At 30.8% G+C, this 21,011-nt stretch overlaps 2 protein-coding genes and 1 long non-coding RNA gene across 3 annotated transcripts; 2 read left to right on the plus strand and 1 right to left on the minus strand.

The window, feature by feature from the left end:
* Nucleotides 1-435: 435 nt before the first annotated feature.
* Nucleotides 436-1,302, plus strand: LOC133676260 (uncharacterized). The gene is made up of 2 exons (XR_009835558.1): nucleotides 436-653; nucleotides 788-1,302. It is a non-coding gene; the product is annotated as an uncharacterized LOC133676260 (long non-coding RNA).
* Nucleotides 1,303-7,067: 5,765 nt separating this feature from the next.
* On the minus strand, nucleotides 7,068-9,531 carry LOC133675214 (geranylgeranyl diphosphate reductase, chloroplastic-like). Its single transcript, XM_062096520.1, has 2 exons — nucleotides 8,821-9,531; nucleotides 7,068-7,971 (listed from the first exon to the last, which is right to left on the minus strand). The coding sequence occupies exons 1-2, from the start codon at nucleotides 9,529-9,531 to the stop codon at nucleotides 7,270-7,272; spliced, it is 1,413 nt and encodes a 470-aa protein (XP_061952504.1). The 3' UTR covers nucleotides 7,068-7,269.
* A 6,511-nt stretch (nucleotides 9,532-16,042) lies between these two features.
* On the plus strand, nucleotides 16,043-17,846 carry LOC133675610 (protein PHYTOCHROME KINASE SUBSTRATE 3-like). Its single transcript, XM_062097038.1, has one exon. The coding sequence runs from the start codon at nucleotides 16,294-16,296 to the stop codon at nucleotides 17,668-17,670; it is 1,377 nt and encodes a 458-aa protein (XP_061953022.1). The 5' UTR covers nucleotides 16,043-16,293; the 3' UTR covers nucleotides 17,671-17,846.
* The last annotated feature ends 3,165 nt before the right edge of the window (nucleotides 17,847-21,011 follow it).

Consider the following 21,011-nt stretch of genomic DNA (forward strand, 5'->3'; position numbering starts at 1 on the left):
TTGATGCTTGGTAAATGGTAATTTAAAATATACTAATATTTTATAAATTAAAAAATATTTTCTAACAAATAAATTAAGTTTTAAAAATGATATTTAGTAATTTTTTTTACACTATATTACAGAAAATAAACACAATTTTTTTTATAAAATATTTTATACAGGATAAACGCATCGTAAATGCAAGAACGGCAACTTTGTTTTATGGTTTAGAATTGAAATTTTTGCCTAGAAAATGGAATTTGGAAAGGACAATGAGAAGAAATTGAAATCAATGTCGCTGACGTCACCTCTAAGTGGAACGTTGTCGTGTCGGAAAACATATAAATAAATCGGGAGAAGATGACAACGGTGCCGTTTCGATGTGGACAGTCGTGAGGGTAGTAGGTACGCCCTATATATATGCAAGCATAAAAACAATCGAAGGCAAGGAAAACCCTAATCCCCTGTTCCTGGCTGCTTCTTTTTCTCTCTGGGCACGTTGTTCATTCCTCTTCCTAAAATGGCTTCTTCTCCTTTAGTTGTTGCAATTATAGGAGAGGAGAATCCATTTTAGGAAGGGAATGAATACTGTGTCGGTTTTATGAGGGAGACAATCTGACAAAATTATAACATGGTTGTTGTCCATTCTTGAAATTTGACACCAACTATTTCAGGTGACAATATAGTCTTTCCCTTTGAATCAATTTTTTGAAGTCATTTCATTTTGTTTTTTATTCTGTTTATTTCATGTCTTTTGATTATTACTCTTTTTGCTTGCTGGTTGGATTTGCTGTTGTCATCTTTACAGTAATAATTTGCTTGTTATGACCGAGTTTGGCTATTTGAGATTCAAGTTGTTAGGGAGATATGTATGGAATGCATTGAGCTGTAGCCTATAGAAACAGGAAACTAGATGCGGATGATTTGCAAGGCCTTGCAAAACCCAATGTCATTGAATTTACGCTTTTAGATGCAAGGAAATATGACAAAGCAGTTGTGTTCTGTTAGCCTATGATCAATAGCACAATCCAAGATCTTAAGCCTAGTGCAGAGGAGCCCTTGTTCCCCAATTATGGATGCGAGTGAGAATCCAGTTGAGTCAGCTTATTTCTGATAACAAATCAAATTATAACCTGTAAAGAATATGTCGCCAAATCTTGAACACCTGCATTTTGCATGTTGTTTTGGTTTGTGCTTCACCAGAAAATGGTTGGTTGCCTTGTGCTGGATCTGGTTCCCACGAACTTAGGCCAACTCCAAGTTCCTGGTAGATGGATCTCGTGCTTTTATTTTTATGGTTACTCAATCTATTGTTTATTTTAATCGTTTTCGTTCTGCTTTTTCAATAAAAATTTGAAACCAGAAACATTAAACTTTTTGTTGTAAAAAACCAACAATTAATTAATTTTTAAATCAAACAAAATGGTTTTCAATAAAAATTTGAAAGAAAAAAAACCCGCAAACGATGCTAAACAACCCTTAGTTATTCTTTTAATTTGTATAATTGATTCATTAACCTATAGTTTCAGATAAAAGCTGAGAAAGTGATTGAGGAGTTTATTTTAGAGCAAACGGAGAATCTATGTTGTGCGGGGTTGTGGTTACTATATTTCTGTGCTGTATTGTGGGGCAAAATCAATGTGTGGGAACTGGTTACTGTGCTGTTTTTGTTAAATTCTGTTGTATTTTTTAGATATAAATTAAACAATATGATTTATGACTTCTTAAACTCACATGTTTTTTAGAATAATTCTTAGGTTCAAAAAATGAAAAAATAATAATAATTGGGTGATAATATTAACACCATTGAATATCCAGGGTTTGTAGATGACTGAAGGTACTAAGCACAATATTGAGGCATAATGATTTACTAAGTTTATTATGTTTTAATTCTTTGATAAATAAATTCCTTACATAGAATTGATGTGATCCGCAAACTCTTCCCTTATGAGAATATTTTTGAAGTCCAAGTATCTTGACGAGCACACCATCATTAAGAAATCTGGCTCGCCTTTTGAGATTGATGTGAGACTTGAATGACCTAACCTTAATTTTTATATATATATATATATATATATATATATATATATATATATATATAAAATATTTTTTGAGATATTAAAATCTCATATATATTTTTTTAGTTTCTTGGATTCATCCAAGTTAATCTAAATTTCGATTAATTCTCGAGTTGGGTTTAATAATTATATTACACATGTTAAGATTTTATTGCAATATAAATTAGGGAAACCCTTGAGTTGAGTTTAATAACTATGTTACATATGTTAAGACTTTATCGTAATATAAATCAAAAGAAACTAATATAAATCCTGTTGTCCTACCTTGGATAGGCTACTTTAGATTTAGAATAATGAGCCTTGTGGCAGGGAGAATGGGGCGTGGTTCGTTGAAAATAAAAAGAAGAGGGTTATGGGCTAGTTTCACACAAGACAGGGTGGATCTTTGGAAAATTTAGAAGCTCTATAGTGTGATGTAATGGGCTTTGAGCTTTGTGGCAGGAAGAATAGGGCGCACTTCGCTGAAAATAAAAAGAAAAGGGCTATAGGCCAATTTCACACAAGACAGGGTGGATCTTTGGGAAATTTAGAAGCTCTATAGTGTGATGTCTTCTTATAAGTCCAGTTACCCACTGGTAGGAAGCCCTCATTGTACCTCTCAAGATGGGCTAATTAAGGTGGCCTACCTTGCCTTGCTCGATAGCTTCTGAATCTTATCACAAGTTTTTCCTCATGTTGGATTGATCTGAATTAAAATCATAATTTTATTCTAATAAACATAATTTTTTATCCTAAAAATATAGAATTAATTTATGAATATTTAGTCTCACATATTTTATTTATACTTTATATTTACATTAATTGTTTTTTAATTTTTCTATGTAGAATATTTATATATAGCTTACATCCACTTGAATACATGAGTTGTTTTTTAAACTTTTTAATATGTGATAATTATATTACACTTTATGTCTTATATTTTTTTAATAGCCTATATTCACATGAATTATTTTAAATTTTTTTGATATAAGATAATTATATTACACTTTATGCCTTATATTTTTTTTACGATTATATATATATATATATATATATATATATGCATTGTTTAAAAAATTTCTCATATGGGATATTAAAATCTCAAATATATTTTTTTATTTTCTTGGGTGATCAAGTTAACCTAAGATCCAACTACTTGGCTAGGTCAACCCTCGAGTTGGGTTTAATAACTATGTTACACATGTTAAAACTTTATCGCAATATAAATCAACAACTAGGAAACCCTTGAGTTGAGTTTAAGAACTATGTTACACATTTTAAGACTTTATCGCAATATAAATCAAAGGAAATTAATATAAATCCTGTTGTCCTGCCTTGGTTAGGCTGCTTTAGATTTAGAATAATAGGCTTTGGGTCTTGTGGCAGGGAGAATGGGGCGCGATTCGTTGAAAATAAAAAGAAGAGGGCTACAGGCTAGTTTCACATAAGACATGATGGATCTTTGAGAAATTTAAAAGCTCTATAGTGTGATGTCTTCTTATAAGTCTGGTTACCCACTGGTAGGAAGCCCTCATTGTGCCTCTCAAGATGGGCTAATTAAGGTGGCCTACCTCACCTTACTCGGTAGCTTCTGAATCTTATCACAAGTTTTTTGGATTGATCTAAATCAAAAGCATAATTTTATTTTAAAAAACATAATTTCTTATCCTAAAAATATAGAATTAATTTATGAATACCTAGTCTCACATATTTCTTTTTATACTTTATATTCACATTAATTGTTTTTTTATTTTTCTATGTAAAATAATTATATATAGCTTACATCCATTTGAATACATGAGTTTTTTTTTAACTTTTTAATATGTGGTAATTATATTACAGTTTATGCCTTATATTTTTTTATAGCCTATATTAACATGAATTATTTTAAATTTTTTTGATATAAGATAATTATATTACACTTTATGCCTTATATTTCTTTATATATATATACATTGTTTAAAAAATTTCTCATATGGGATATTAAAATCTCAATTTTTTTTTATTTTCTTGGGTTGATCAAGTTAACCTAAGATCCAACTACTTAGCTAGGTCAACCCTTGAGTTGGGTTTAATAACTATGTTACACATTTTGAGACTTTATCGCATTATAAATCAACAACTAGGAAACCCTTGAGTTGGGTTTAAGAACTATGTTACACATTTTAAGACTTTATCGCAATATAAATCAAAGGAAATTAATATAAATCCCGTTGTCCTGCCTTGGTTAGGCCGCTTTAGATTTAGAATAATAGGCTTTGGGCCTTGTTGCAGGGAGAATGGGGCGCGGTTCGCTGAAAATAAAAAGAAGAGGGCTATGGGTCAGTTTCACACAAAACAGGGTGGATCTTTGGGAAATTTAGAAGCTCTCTAGTGTGATGTCTTCTTATAAGTCTGGTTACCCACTAGTAGGAAGGCCTTCTTGTGCCTCTCAAGATGGGCTAATTAAGGTGGCCTACCTCGCATTGCCCGGTAGCTTCTGAATCTTATCACAACTATTTTTTGATGTTGGATTGATCTGAAATTTTAACTCGATATAAAACAAAATTTCTAGAAATATCTGGTAAAATTTCAATCTGAACTAATAGTTGAATATAAAATTATGTTCTTAGAATAAAATTATGCATTAGAAAAATCAGCCTAAAAATTCTTGTATCATAAAGATTTTGTAACATTAAAAGAATCTTTGTTATACTTAGAAACTATGTTGTTGTTGATTAAAAATACTTGTAGAACTAGAAAAATGCCTAAAATTAGGCTGTGTATATCCAAACTTGCCCGAGGCGTTGTAGCTTGTCTTTATTTTTACTATAAAGAAAGTTATAGCCTATGATGTTTTTTATTCCACTTGTAAAAAACTTCCAAGATTAGTTCTAATGGGATACTATTAGCCTTATGACAATACACTTTAATGATAAAAAAGCAAAGGCATAATATTAAGTAAGACGTCATTATTAACTTGGACCCTTTATATTAGTACATTATTAAAGTTACTTTTGATGTAAAAAGGTTTTAAATATCATTTCATAGCTAATTTTAGCTTAGAAAATATGATTCATGGTTATTGTTAAGCCATTGGTTCAAACTAGATTTCAATAATTTATACCTCCTTTTATACTGTTCTTATAATTATTATCCAAATAAGGTAGCCAACTAGGCTTGGCTTCAAAAGAATATGATGATTTAACATGTTGGTTGATATAATTTATTCATAATTGCTCATGAATGCTTCAAAAGGTCTTTTAGGTTCCTCATCATTTAATGTATTATGTTCATTATGTTTTATATTAGAATTCAGAAATCTAGTTCTTCTTCTTCTTCTTTCTATTTAAATATCATCAAGAAAAATAATCAAGTCATTTTCATCATCTACATGGTTTTCTTCCTAAATAAGGTGAGGGTCTTTACTGAAGCTTTCTTATAGTTTACATGTTCATCCTGGATTTGAACACTTCTGTTGTCCTCTAACACTATCAATATAATTTTCTTTCTAATAAATACTTGTTCTTTCTGTTTAAAAGCCAATGCCATCTTACATGCTTGTTGTACTGTAAATAATGAATTGGGCCTAGTTGTGGTGTTTGCTTCTTCTTTTTCTTAAAGCTGCTAGATTGTTGTCTTATTACTTTGGAAAACTATCCCATTATTGGGTTTGTTGATCAATACCTACTTTTATATTTATAGCATACGTTACCTTATTATCACTTAGAGGTTGGCTATTTTCAAGGTATTTTTCACTATTTTAGTGATAACCTTGTTTATATTTTTAGAGATTTCTTTGATGACTTGTCTCTTTAATAGATTTTGGTCTAGTGTAACCTTTTGAGGAATTGGTGGTGTAGAGTTAGGAACTCTCTGCATGTTCTTTAATATCATTTTATGATCAATATTGCTAGCTTGTGTAGTGGTTAATGATTCTTCAATTATATCTCTTTTAAGTAATCTAATTACTAATTGAGGTTTTTTCTTTTTAAAAAATTAATTGGTCTATATAGTGTCCATTATCTATTTTATAGGTAAGGTGTATTGTTGATCATTCTCTCCCTATACCATGGTATTTAAATGTTGCATCTATTAATATATTTGTCATGCAACCAATTGATTGGGTACACATAGTATTAACTTTGTTCATACAAAATATATTTATTATTAATGAAGATATTTTATATTTAATATTCATTTATGTTTGATTAATGAGTTTAGAGTGAAGATAAATTTTTTGGAACAATTGTAAATGAGATTATAAAGTTGTTATAATTATAAGATTCATATTGCATCAAAGTATTGCTCCTAAATATTCTTAGTCGATGCTCTATTAAGACTAGACATCAGATGAAATTGTTAAGACTAATATATATTATGTTCTTTCATTTATGAAAGAAAGTTATTGTTATTATAAATTGAGGTATGAGGGATACTTGAAATTAAAATATAGGTACTTATTAGATGACTTGTATAATGAATTGACATGTACATGAATTTTATATGGAGAGATCACTTATGTCTAAAAAAAGGCTCATGTAATTGTTATGTAAGTGAATGTTATGCTTAATTATGACTAAACATTGTCATATTCAAGGGTAATATGGAGAAATATATTGAGTATATCATGAACTATATAAATATATTTGAGTAATCAATATAAGATTCATTACCCTAGATTATTTAGAAAAAAATATTTCACATATTCTCAAAAAGTATTGATTGTAAAATTCTTGCACGAGGGGATTGAGATTTTTTTAAAAAAATTAAATCTTATTCAAAGAATCAATTACTATAGTATTGATATCAACCCCCCAACTCTTTCTCAATTTACTAGTTCACATATTTTTAAATTTATTTTATTTAGTATAAATATCTTTATGTTTGTGAATTAAAAATTTCACAGTACAATAAAACACACTTGAAATATTATCATGTTCTTTTACCATGTTTACCCACAACATATCATTAATAAAAAAAAAATTAGTATTTATTGATATATATATATATATATAACTTTTTATATAAAAAACCCATTGAAAACACTTACATATTTATTTTTTTACATTAAAAGAGCAAGCACGGGTAAGTTTACTTGTGCTCCCTGGTTAATATTGGGACAACAGGGCGACAATACAAATTTCATCTCGCGTCGGTTCAAGAAGGGAGCCGTTAATTTAAGATAGTCAGTCTCTCGTAGAGGTAGAGATGGGTGAAGAACAAGCCTATTAATTACATGGTTTTGCATATCTCATACGCTAAGCTTCTCCATTTCCTTTCTGAGTGCATTAGCCCTCACAAAGCTCCCAATGGTATTCACTGCCAGCTTCAAATCCTCCAAAGGGTTCCCAGGCGCTACCCTCTTGTACAAATAACTATCAAAAGTCATCTTTTGCACGTGCTCATCTGCGCACATCTCTACAAAAGCTTCTCTAGCTGGGTTGGATTTGCAGAAAACTTTTTGCAACACATCCAACACCTTATATGTAGGCCAATATGTCTTGTCCCATTTCTCCAGATATTTCCTCAAGTCACTTTCATTCACCATCCTCTTTCCATTCTCTGAACCCTCAACCAATGCCTCTGCACACATTCTACCACTCCTTGCTGCAAAATAGATACCCTCACCTGAGCATTTGGTTACATACCCAGCTGCATCACCAACTAGTGCTACTCTACCTAATAATCTGCGAGGTCGGGGGTGTTCTGGTATTTGGTGTGCTTCCACTCGTATAATCTTACCACCAAGGATCTTGTCCCTGCCCCTGTTTCTTGTGGCTTCTTGGAATTTTTTGATGTCACCTTTGTTAGTCACCGTTTCAGTTCCAACAGTAACATGGTCGCATTTGGGGAAGACCCACCCGTAGAAGTCTGGCGAGACATCATCACCAACATACATCTCAGCTAAATCCTCATAGTACATCATTTTATCATTGGGAATTTTCATCCTCTCCTGTAAATACAAGGAAAAAAAATAACCCGAGAAGACTTTAAGAACATCAACTGAGGAGGAATTGAATACCATCCATGAGTTCAATGCAATAATGTTTGAGAAAAATCCAATCGTGGAAGCATAAATAAAGCAATGTATGTCAGAAGCTGCTGTAAGCATTTTATCTAAGATGTCTATGTACAGAAACAATTGGAAGAATATAGTAATAACTCATCCGGGCAACCATAAAATTAGTTATATGGCAAACAAGAACCAAAATTACCAAGGCAATACTAAAGTATCCATGGCAGCTATGGAATTCTTTTTTTGTGTGTGTATTCGTCAATTACATTAAACCATCAATAACAACTTACTACTGGTACAAACTGCTTGACATATTTAGTTGTATCTTCACAACATAATTGTATGTCAGAGTATCGTTCCTGTATTAGAGAATACTTAAAGGTAAAAGTTTCCATATCACGAAATATAAAAGTTAATATTGAAATTATGACAATCCTCTAACAAAATTCGATGTTGTAGCATATTATTGTTAGTTTGAAGGACCTCTGGTGCAAATTGAGACTAGAAAGTATAGTTTCTGTCATCAAACAAGAACAAGAACAAGAACAAGAACAAGAACGCTGATATGATGATGGCACCTCGCGTAACAATCAGAATGGAAAGGTTGTGAAATCAAGCATTTTCCACAATTCGATATGAGATTTATGTAACAAATTCAACGCAATTCATTACTGAACTGAAAAGAACTGATCTCATTAAAGTAGTGTAAGAAAATGTTGCCAAAATAAAATAGAGTAGAGTAGAATCAAGCTACTAATGATAAATAGTACGTAGTAATAAGTATACCTGGAAAGCAATAGCGTAGTCGTAATCACCAGCATCAATAGACTTGGCGACACGCGAATTTGCCCCATCAGCACCAATCACCGCGTCAACCTCCAAAGTCTTCTTTTCTCCGGTGCCGCCTTTCTTCCCATCATACTCAGTATAGTGCAAGACATAGGGAGTATTTATATTTTCACTACCTTTGTTAGGAATGTCCATCTTCAAGAACAAACCATTTATTACTTTAGCCCCATTCTTTGACGCTCTTTCTCTCAAGTAAGCATCAAGCACCTCACGTCTCACCATGCCGATGTACTTGTGAGGTTTCAAAGTTTGCCCAATGTCCACGGCGATATTAGATGGAGAGATCATCTTCATCTTGGTCACTCTCCGATCTATAATGTCCAATGGGAGGTCGAACTCACCCACCATGCACAAAGGGATGGCACCACCGCATGGCTTACAGTTGTCCAGCTTCCGTTCGATGAGGTATGTCTCAATGCCTCCTTTGGCTAATGTTTCCACGACGGAACCACCGGCAGGGCCTCCGCCGATGACGTCGGCTACTCTGAGGTTGCGGTGTAGCTTGGGACTAGACTTGCTGGCTGTGATTCGGAAGCGGCGGTATGTTAAAGGGGAGTTGGGGGTTGTGTGGGAATGGAGTAATTTTGGATGCTCGAGGGAGGAGTGCCGGAGTGCGGTGAAGGATTTGAAGACAACAGACGAAGTCATTTTGTTGCGGTGGACTTGAGAGGGTTTGAGCCTTCAAATTTCGCTTCTTCTGTTTTCCGGTTAGAAATTGATGCACATTAGCACTAATACTAAAATTATGCAAAGAAACTAAGACGTTTCTAACATGAAAAATGTGGGAGAAGAAGTGTTGTATTAGACATAAAGATCATAAAGCATGATAATTGCATTACTTTATTATAATCAAATTATGTTGAGAAAATGTTTAAAGATCTGAATATTATGATTGTGATCATATCTATCTACAACATATGATTCTAAGATGCATTATACCAGTCATGGACAAAACTAGTTTTATAACTCACTGAAAAGATAATAAATTAAATCATGAAGGAAAAATGTACTCTTTTTTTTTTTTTTTTCAAAACTGTCTTTTCTGATTCATGCATTTCTTTATTGTTTGGAGAAGAAAAATAATTTTGATAAGCATAATATTTAATTAAAATAAAAAATCAAAAGCAACAAAAAATATTCACAAAAACTATAATGATTTGAGTTTTATTTTTCATAGAATATCCATGGGCATAAACGTGTTTTTTTTATATAAAAAAAGTTGCATAGCATTTTCACATATAATAATTAAAAAAATAATTGTTAATATTATAAACGAATTCTATAATTTTATTTGAAAATAAATACTAAATTAAATGTTATATAATGAAATAACATCTCAAATATGAATTTAATTATTTTATAATAATGAATCTTAATTAAAATCTAAGAAAACAATAAAAAGCTATATAATTATAAGGCCATTTTAAAAGAGCACTTACTAGTAATAAAAATAATATAATTGTGTTTGAAATTAAAATAAATAATTCTTTTTTAATGAAATAAAATTGTAAATATAATTTTTATTTCAATTAAATTGCAATTGAAATCCAAAAATAAATAAATAAAGAAAAGACTAAGCATCTTGGCTTAGGTGGGCTAACTATTATTCTAAAATAGAGAAGATATACATAACTAACCATTATTTTTTTTTTGAATTGGGTGGATGAATGATGTGTGGTCCACCCAATTATATTAAAAAAAAATATAATACACACATCACATCATTTCGTGATTGAATTTTAACCATATTAGATGGTTAGAAAATTAAGACCTAACCTTTACAGTCCAAAATATTAATTTAGATTTTTTTTCACCTATAAAAACACCTTAATACCTCATTAATCCATTTCTAACCTCAAATTAATCTATAATCATGCAAAAAACAAAAAGAAACAACCCAAATAAAAATATTTTTAAGGCTCGATCTACCTTTTAAGTAAAATAAAGGGTTAAAAGCACCTTCAGAAAAACTCATCTTATAAAATAAAAATCATTGACAATAAAATTAACCTTTTGTCTCTAAAATATGGCAAACTCACACAAACAAGAGCAACACAAGAATGACAACAAATATAAAAACATAAAATTATATTGAAAAACATTCATATAAAAATTCTAATTTAAAATTTTATTATTGAATATTTTATATTCAAATAGTCTTCTAAATTTAAGCCTTGACATTGGGGATTACTAACAAGATAAAATTGCAATGTAGTTATGTTATGACTCTCTCTCTCTCACACACACACGAGTTCTTATCTCTCTCTCTCTCTCTCTCACATACACACACACACACACACACACACACACACGAGTTCTTTTCTCTCTCTCCCTCTCTCTCTCTCTCATACACACACACACACACGAGTTCTTATTTCTCCAGAAGTACTCTTGGTCCAACATATACCAAATTATCAATTGTCCTAAACCGGATAACATAGTTTTTTAATATTGTACTACCATACGGTAGAGAGAAAGGGAATAATTTCTAGGTGGGTTTTGATATTAACAAAAACATAAAAGAGATTATTTTTTCACTATATATCAAGATACAATCATTATAGATTAGAATAATTAAATAAAATAATTATTTTTGCATTCCAAGAAAAATCATTGAACTTGATTTTAGGGGTGATACGTTTTTTTCTCTCATGACTTATTAGTTATTTTTGGATTGAATGAGGGCAGGATGGTCTTTTCATCTATTATCAGCATAGTAAAGTAACTAGATCACATTAAAAGAAATGGAATTAGTTAACTTGTGTCCAAGGGCTTTTTCATATTTTTCTACTAGTTTTTTAGATATTATTGGGTTTTTTGAGAGGAAATTTTGTATTTTAATACATAAAAAATATAAGCACGTGGGCGACACGTGAGGTGTCGTCTGACAAACAAGCAATGCCTTTTGTGGCGGCTTTGGAAGAATCTCTACGTGGTCTTCCGAATGGTCAAGCGTGTGTGCATGATGGCACAATGATTGGACTCCACTGAACTCTTTTCTTTACCTATCTATTTTCTTTCTCTTCTCCTTACTAAAATATAAAGGTTTCTTGTAATTTATTTTTTATATTCAATTTGATCTCTATTCTTTTGATTGCTATTTGATTTTTTATTGATTTTTTTTTTAATTTTGTCTATCAACATTTGGTTTTATTTAATTTCTAGATCAAATTTGGTCCCCATTCTTTTTATTGTTAATTTTTTTATTTATCTTTGACCTAATTAAATTTTATTTTTAATTTCTTCTCTCAACATTTGATTTCTGTTTAATTTTACGTCAAATTCTATCCACATTCTTTTTTTATATTATTTATTTTATTTTGGATTTTTTTTATTATATTTTAGTTTCAATTTCATTACTCGGTATTTTGTAGATTGAGAATTGTTCTTTGTTATTTTTTAGGGTTTATCTTTTATGAGGTTAGTTCTAGACTCATGATCAAGATCACAAGTTTCAAAGATTAACATGATTCTTGTTTTTAGGTCTTTTTTTAAATTGATTTTTTTTTAAATTTCATCTTTAAAGATTTGATTTATTGGGAACTGGTCTTTGTGCTTTTTTTTTTTCACTTTTTTTCCTGTAGGGTTATCTCAAACCTCTATCCATAATCACGAGGTTAGCAGGTTAACTCAAGTTGATTAAGAGTTTGCATGTTAACTCAGGTTGGCACGGGTTGAGTTTTTTTTCCCCCTTTTTAAATTATATTTTTTCTTCAATTTTATCTTTCAATATTTTATTTACTAGAAATTGAGCTTCAATTTGTTTCTATTTTGCTTGTTATGAGATTATCATATTTTCGTTTAACATTTTTTTTATTATCAAATAAAATTTTTTAATAATTAATTTTTTTAATTTTATCATTTAACATTTGATTGATTTAATATTAATAGATATGTGTTATTTTTTATTTTATTTTCTATAAAATTATTATAATTTTATCAGATGAACGGTGATGCTGGCATGATTGATGGATTAAGGGAGTTTAAGGCTTGTGAAGACAAGTACATAGATTATACTCCCTGCAAGATCAAATCAGTGCAATGACGTTTCCCCGAGATAATATGATCTATAGGGAACGTCATTGTCCTACTGAACACGAGAAGCTGCATTGCCTTATTCTAGTCCCAGAGGATATGCAAATCCCTCTCCTTGGCCCAAGAGTCATGACTATCTTTCCCTTTAGTGAATTTCAATCAAAATTTTAATTAAATATATATAAATATAAAATTAATTTTAATTAAAAATATTTTTTATAAAACAGTTTTTTTCAAAACACAACCATAAAAACTAGCACAATACACACACTGAGAACTCTTTTTTGTTTTTCATTTGGTTAATTGCATTTTCCGGTTCTTAGAAGTATTGTTTTTGCAGTTTATCCTTGCTGCTTTTCTAATACTTGATGACTACAAATATTTTTTTAAAATAAACTTTTTATGAATAAATTAATTCTTTTTCCGTAAGAGTTTTATGAGTGAAGAAGAAAAGAAATCTACTTGGCTAGGCTGCTTACACCGCACAAGAAAATTCTCTAACATTAATTTTCAAGTCTTTCCTTCGTTTTAATTTTCTAATATTTTGTGAGTTTAAAAATATTTATATCTCTTGTATCATATTGATAAACTGTTAGTTGCTATATATTATTATAGGTATTTTCTAAGTACAAAGTAATTTTCAATTAAAATCTTTAAAATATTTACAAGTCTTAAATTACTTGTATTTGTATTTATGGTATTCATTTGTGTTGCTTGCTGACTCTTTATTTTATAAAAAAATATTGATTTAAACTAAAATAAAAAATTAATTCAATTTTTTTTTCTGGATTTTAGCAACTAAAACAAAAAAAAAGTTTTTCTTTTAAGAAGACATTGTTTAGGACAGCAAGGGAATTACTGTTGCAATGAATAGTCTTTTTCTCGATTGTAATTTGATAACCAGATGACCGAAATCATCATCAAATAAAAGGTCCCCTTGTTTAGATTCATCGATACCACAAACTTCAACTTCTTTTTTTTAATAGAAAATTTTCAAGTCCTAAAACACCAAGTTTACGTTTGATATCAAACGTAAACTTGGTGTTTTAGGACTTGAAAATTTTCTATTAAAAGTTAAGATTTTGTTTTTTTTAAAATGCTTTGTAAGAAGACTTAAATAATGAGTTCAATGATGGTTTTGGGGGTGATTTTGTGATTGGAGGGGTGGTGATCCGGTAGTGGAAGACACCAGCGTCAAAAAGAAAAAGGGGGGTGGAATTTTCAGCAAAATTTGGATCGAATACTTACAGTTTTACAACTAGATTATTGTCACAGCATTCGAGTTGAGTTAATTTTTTATTATAAAAAAATATTTAGGTATTTGGTAATGTTTTTTCTAGTATAGTTTTTTTTTTTTTTTTATAAATTGACTTGATATGATGTGATCATCTTAGCGGATACAAAAACAACTCGAATGATCAATAAAAACATAATTTGACTTAAAATAAATATTTAAGATGATATTTTTTTTATAAATATTGAGCTAATATATTGGATCGATTCGGGTCAACCCGGGTTAACTTGTCAGTTCACATGTTGAATCGTGAAATCATAATAATCTCATATAAAACAAATTAAAATAAATTATGAAACCCTGTTTTCAATAAATTTAATGTTGAAGGATGCAATTGAAAAAAATATTAAAAAATAGCAAACAAATGACCGGATTCGACTTGATTTAACTTATCAAACCCATAACCTGGATTATATGATCGGAATAACCTAATAGAAAGAAAATTGAAATAAATTATAAAACTTAATTCTCAATCAACTCAATATCGATAGATAAAATTGAAAAAAATTAAATAAAAATTGACTAGAAAATAACTCTAGTAAACTCGAGTTAACCCTCCAAATACATGATCGGGAGTCATGAAAGGGGTATAGCCTCATAAAAAGTAAATCAAAATAAATTATAAAATTTAATTCTCAATCAACTTAATATTGAAGAATGAAATTAAGAGAAAAAAAATTCAATCATAAAAAGAAGAAAAAAAACTCAAGTTAATCCATCAAACTTGTGAACCAAGCCATGAGACTAGAATAATTTTATAAAAAATAAATTGAAAAAACAATATAAAATTTAATTTTTAATAAATTTAATATTAAAGAATGAAAAAAAAATCTTGAGAGGAAAAGTACATTGAAATCCCCTTTTTATTTAGGGTTTTTTTTTTCTTTTGTTGTGTTAATAATAGTTGAATTACGTTTGTATATCTGGGGCCATATATATATATATATATATATATAAATAAATAAAGAGGATGGGCAACTGCTATCAAGAACAGTAAGGATATGTGTTTCACATGAGAATTAGAATGCTGTTAATAGTGATAAATAAACGTATTGATTTGGTCCTTTCATGCCCCATCAATATAACAGAGCTTATCCAAAGAATGGTCAAAATCTTAACTCTTCTGCCACTTGTCAACATGTTGTCCATACATAGTGTTACCCCTAGAACGATTATTATACCGCCGCACAAAATACAATTTTTATTTTTATTTCGCAGTAAAATTTATACATATTAATTAAAACTAAGTTTTTTTTTCAAACGATATTGAAACCCCACTTTTACTTTTTACATAGGATGACGCATTCTGAAGAACTTGATAAATTCCTTTTAAATTCCATCCAGAGATTTAAATTAAAAAAAAAAATACATATAAAACAATTCTCCTTAACAGCAAAGCATGTACATATTGCAGGTAGACGTAGGATTGGTATTAGGCACATATGTTGCAGCCCCACGTGCGGTATATTGTAAGTGCATGAAACAAAGAGTTTTCTTCTCCTTGAAATCTCAAGTTGAAGTTTGAAGTATATAGATTTTAATATGATAATTATATAATTGCTAATTTTAGAACTCATGATATTAATTAAAATATGTGCAAGTTAATCCAAATACTTATATTAATAAATTAAAAAATAAATATTGATTCAAATTATGTAATTTAATTTATCAAATTTTAAATTTATTTTTTAAAAATTATCTATTTAAATATTATAAATTTCATATCATTAAAAATTTAAATAATTATTAATTTTAAAATCTCAAAAAATTATCGACATATTTTTAAGCTAAGCCGAACACCTCCTAAAAAAAATTGGTTGTTCTTATGAATCCGGCCATGAGATCTTTAACCTTCTCTCAGTCAAACTCTGCTGTACTATACTTGCCCCCACTTTCAGCACCATTTCTTCCTTCTTTTTAATGCCATGGCTTTAGAATCTTCAAAAGCTGATCCATATCATTCAAAAATCGCTTTGTAAAGTGTGCCTTGTGTTCTCACCATCTATTTGCTCTCTTCTTTCTTTCCCGCAGGATTTATTCCCAGCTTCTTAGCCCAGTCAATCTCCCCCATCTCTAGTGCTATGGACAGCAAGAGCCCTGATCTTCGCGAAGCCTCGTTTTCTTCTTATCTCACCCAGCAAGAAGACAATTTTGTACTTAAGCTGACAGATCAGTCGGTGCAGTTTACCCATCCTGCCAAAATCACTTCAAGCCAAGAGATTTCCCTCCCTGCCAGGTCAGAGAGGACTAAAGCTGAAGAGGGGGAAATCAGCGTCTTTGACGCGGAGAGATACTTCAATATGAAACTGGATGACGATAGTCCAAGAATCGTTGACAATATTAATGCAGGAAAGTACGTGCATGAGAAAGAATACCCTGTTGATCGACAACGGATGAGACCGAGAAGCAGATTAGGAACTCCAAGTGTGAGTTCTGAAGCAAGTTGGAACAGTAAAAAAGCTTTGCTACCAAATCCCCTGAGAAATTCATCTCCAACCAGGCACCAGAAAGTCAATGAAAGATGGTTCTTTTCAGGCTTTGCCTGCAATGGCTCTTGTTCAGACAAGAAATCTGTTTATACGGATAAAAATATTGGTCACAGAGAGACTCGTGGAAAAGAGCTCAGGAGGGAATCTGCTCGCAATCCTATCGGACTGGAAGGGACTAGAAAGCAGTCTCAATCAAGACTAATCCAGGTGAAAGATGAGTTTCACAGCCCGAGCTTTAAAAGAACGAGTGTTGGTTCACAAAGAAGAGAGTACTTTGTGTTGCCATGTGTTAATTCCGGGGTGCAAGACTTGAATCTTAAAGGAGGGGAGCAGAAGATCATAGAAGACGACCCACGAATATCCCTAGAGGTGTTCGGCTCCCATTTGCTTAAAAAGGAAGATATAGCACTGAATCTGGAGAGAAAGCTGTCTGTGCTAACATGGGATGCCATCCCAAAATCCCCAAACCTCCCACCCACCTCAACCAGTAGCGGCCAGATGTATGAAGATATTGAAAGCGATGGCAGTTCGGATCTGTTCGAGATTGAGAACCTATCTGGAAGTTCACATCTACAGCCTATATTCACCAAGCAAACATCTGATGGCATGTCTAGCTGTATGACACCAACCAGCCGGTACTATGAGCCAAGTGAGAGCAGCATTGAATGGAGTGTAGTCACCGCCAGTGCTGCTGATTTCTCAGCTGTTTCAGTGGACTATGATGAAAAGATGCTGGCTGAAAATAGCATAATTAATCCCTGTTTAGCATCCACAGTGCCCAGAAGAAGCCGCCCAAATAGCCTATTGGGATGCAATAGTCAGAAAGCAGTAGATGTTGCTGAAACTGCACACAAGAGAAACGACAAGGCTAAGTCTCACTCGCAGCAGCTTCGAAGGACAGACGCACCCATCCCACTGCGGAATTTACAGGCTCATGAGAATATGGTGAAAGATCCTGATTTCCCTTGAATGATTCCCGATGCATTTTTAGCATAACAAATTAAGTAAGCTCTATTAAGTAATTTGTTGAACTCTAGCTCGATCATGAGCGTCTCCGCTTCTTACATGTATGAAAGCATGAACATTCAAACAATATTAATATCAGGGAAATAATTAAGATTTGCATCTGATAATTATGTTTAAAATTTGCGTGAACATACAGGCAGCATTAATATATATTATGTAAACAAAATCCTCTTACCTGCTACACAAGCTTGTTTTATATTACATGCAAATTAAGTTCCTAAATTCTCAGGCTGATTAGATTAGATATTGTAGAATTTTTTTTAGCCATCGGCATCGTAAATGTCATTCAAAGGGAGAACAACCCAGGAAACATGAAAAGTGAATGTTGATTTCTTTAGGTGTGTGGACCTTTTGAAGACACACAAATGAACCACACACCCGACCATCCATGTCTAGCCTCTTTCCTTTCTCCACTAATAAGAGCTTATTCTTGTTCTCTTGATTTATAACTTGGTGTGTCATTCATGTTTTGGACATTCTTGAAATCGTTCAACAGATTTACTTTTGGCTAGCCACCCTTGCCTCACATATAAGCCTACAAATCTAAAGCTCAGGTAGTTGGCATGTATGTATCTATCTGTTTAGATATCTAAAGCTTCTGGCCCTACAAATGGAGACGCGCCTCCCCGACTCCCCCGCCCTGATAGAGGAGAGATCCATGTATACTTCAGAGAGCAATAATTATAATACGTGCATTATTATTTTAGGCCAAGAGATTATACATTTTGTTAGTACGTACTTATGCATCTATTACATTTTGCACGTGCATTTTCCAAATTATTGAAATCATGCTTTTTCAGGATTGTTTTTGCGTTTAAGAAATGTTTTTGATACTACAAACTAGTGTTTTTATATTTCTGAATCATTTTAATTTATTGATGTTAAAAATAAATTTTAAAAAATAAATTATTTTAATATATTTTTAAATAAAAAATAACTGTTACCGTAATCTAAATACTATCTTATTATTATTATATCAAATCCAACACTTTTAGAATAAGTTAGTTTTAAGTATTTTATCCTTTTTCTTTGTGAATATTAATAGTTTTCTTCATTTTAATATTATTGTCATGTTAGGATAATAATTTAATTTTTTTACTTGTTGATAATTTAATTATTTTTTTATTATGATTCTTGAAATTTGTTTAACTTTTGAACTCAATTTATTATTATATTCTTATATTGATTATGATGATGACATGTATTCTTTTTATATAATTTTCTTATTATGAATTTAGCAATCATATTTCTGTATAATTTATATTTATGATTAATTTTTATACAATTTATAAGAATTATAAATACCATATAATACATGGATAATCGGTTACTTTTTTATTATTATTATTAAAGTTCATACTAATATATTATATTCCACCAAATCAGCATATTGAATATGATCACATGAACACTGTTTAATTTACTCATTATAACTCAAAACAATATTCAGTTCTCTTTCTGATTAACAACGATGGTGTTAGAGTAGGGATTTATTAATACTAGAGTTAATTGATCCATCTATCATATATTTTAAAGTATTATATATCTCACACATTATTTGAAGTAATCTTTACTTTTATATATTCGAAAATCCTTCTCTCATTCATCTTTTTTGCCGCTTTTTAGACAAGAATACACTACGACAACCAAAACAAAAATTGTATGGGAGAATACATGTTAGGGCACTTTTGTCTCCCAATGAAAACGTTTTATATAAACATTTAAGGTCACTTGATGGCTTTTCCTTGTTTTTATTGAAATCCTGTTGAACCAGCTCAAGAGGTTTGGTCACAGTCAGGTGTTTTAGATATTTGGTGTGTGCTGAGCATCCGGTTCAACGCCGATCAGTTAGCTTATCGGCCATTGCATGCATGCGATCTTCAAATTTCTGCCACGTCTCGTAATGGAAAAGGGCATTTTAAGGCCAATTTCTTATTGGATTTCAGCAGAGAAATGCCTGAACCAATTAAGAGAGGTAGGAAATTTCAATGGTGGGGTGTGACCGTCAAGGAATGCTATCCAGAAGGACATGTTCAAGCACGGTGGTTGGGTAGCTGCATATTCAATTCTATATCCGTTTCGCTAACAAAGTGGAACCCATGCTCTCTTCTCTCCCTTTCACTAAATAGAAACTAGGTTGGGTATCTGGTAAACACAGCATGAACTAATCTTGAGAAAATCCCATCAAATAGTAAAAGTAACGTTAATGGCTTATAACATTAACAGAAAAATCCCTGTAGATGTCAACTTGGTACATTAAAATCAAACGAGAAATTTCAGAGAGATAGGTACTAAGCTCTCCTAATTACATACATCAAGGCGGTGGCGGAGCCACAAGGATGGAAATGGGGCAATTGCCTCATTAATTTTTTTTTAAAAAATATTTTTATATTTTTATATTAATATAATAACGATTATTTTTTTTAGCTACTAATTATTAGCTTTTTTTTCTATATTAATTAGTTATTAAAAATATTAGAATTTATAATAATTTATAAGTTTGCTGAATTAATAAATGTATGAGTAATATTATATGTTAATGGATATGAATTAAAATGATACAACACAACAAGTCACCAAGAACAACATCAATTTATGACAATCCTTTTAAGTAATGATTTTAGATGCTATGCATCATATGTCGGCATAGAATTGTTGCCAAGAATTTTCATAGTCTTTGAAAGATTTAGAAATAGATAAATAAAAGTTTGTTGTATATATTAAAAAAGATATTTTTAATTAGATTAAAAATAAAATCATTATAAAACAGTTTTAAAATATAAAATCTTGAAGAGAACAATTATAATATAAGTTTTTTCATTTTAAAAATTCTTAAATTAATTTTGCTTAACTTGAGTTAGTACATATATTTCAAATTAATTTTTTTATATAACACGTATGTCTATATGTCTATATAATATTAAATATTTATTAATAATTTATTTTTTTATTTAAAAAATTCTAGCTCCATAACTATAGCACGAGAGAATTTCTTAACAGACCCTGTAGCCTCATATATTTAGCTTGAAATTTAAAGAACCGATGATAGGTATTAAAGTCCAAGTCTAAATGTGAACGATGTGATGGGTAGGGATGAGAAGAAGTAAAGGTTGATGTGCCTTTAATACATAGTAGAGGGAGAGGTTGTCTTTCACATCCGTCCTTGCAAGAGATTTGATGCCCACAAAGACTTGTTGCTTATGAAAAATTCTCTGGGCGTGATGTAATAAATCAAACCACACATCTAGCAATGGAATGTCGTGAAGGGAACAATTAGGGTTGGA

Source organism: Populus nigra, chromosome 16, assembly GCF_951802175.1.
Source record: "Populus nigra chromosome 16, ddPopNigr1.1, whole genome shotgun sequence".
NCBI classification, from domain to species: Eukaryota; Viridiplantae; Streptophyta; class Magnoliopsida; order Malpighiales; family Salicaceae; genus Populus; species Populus nigra.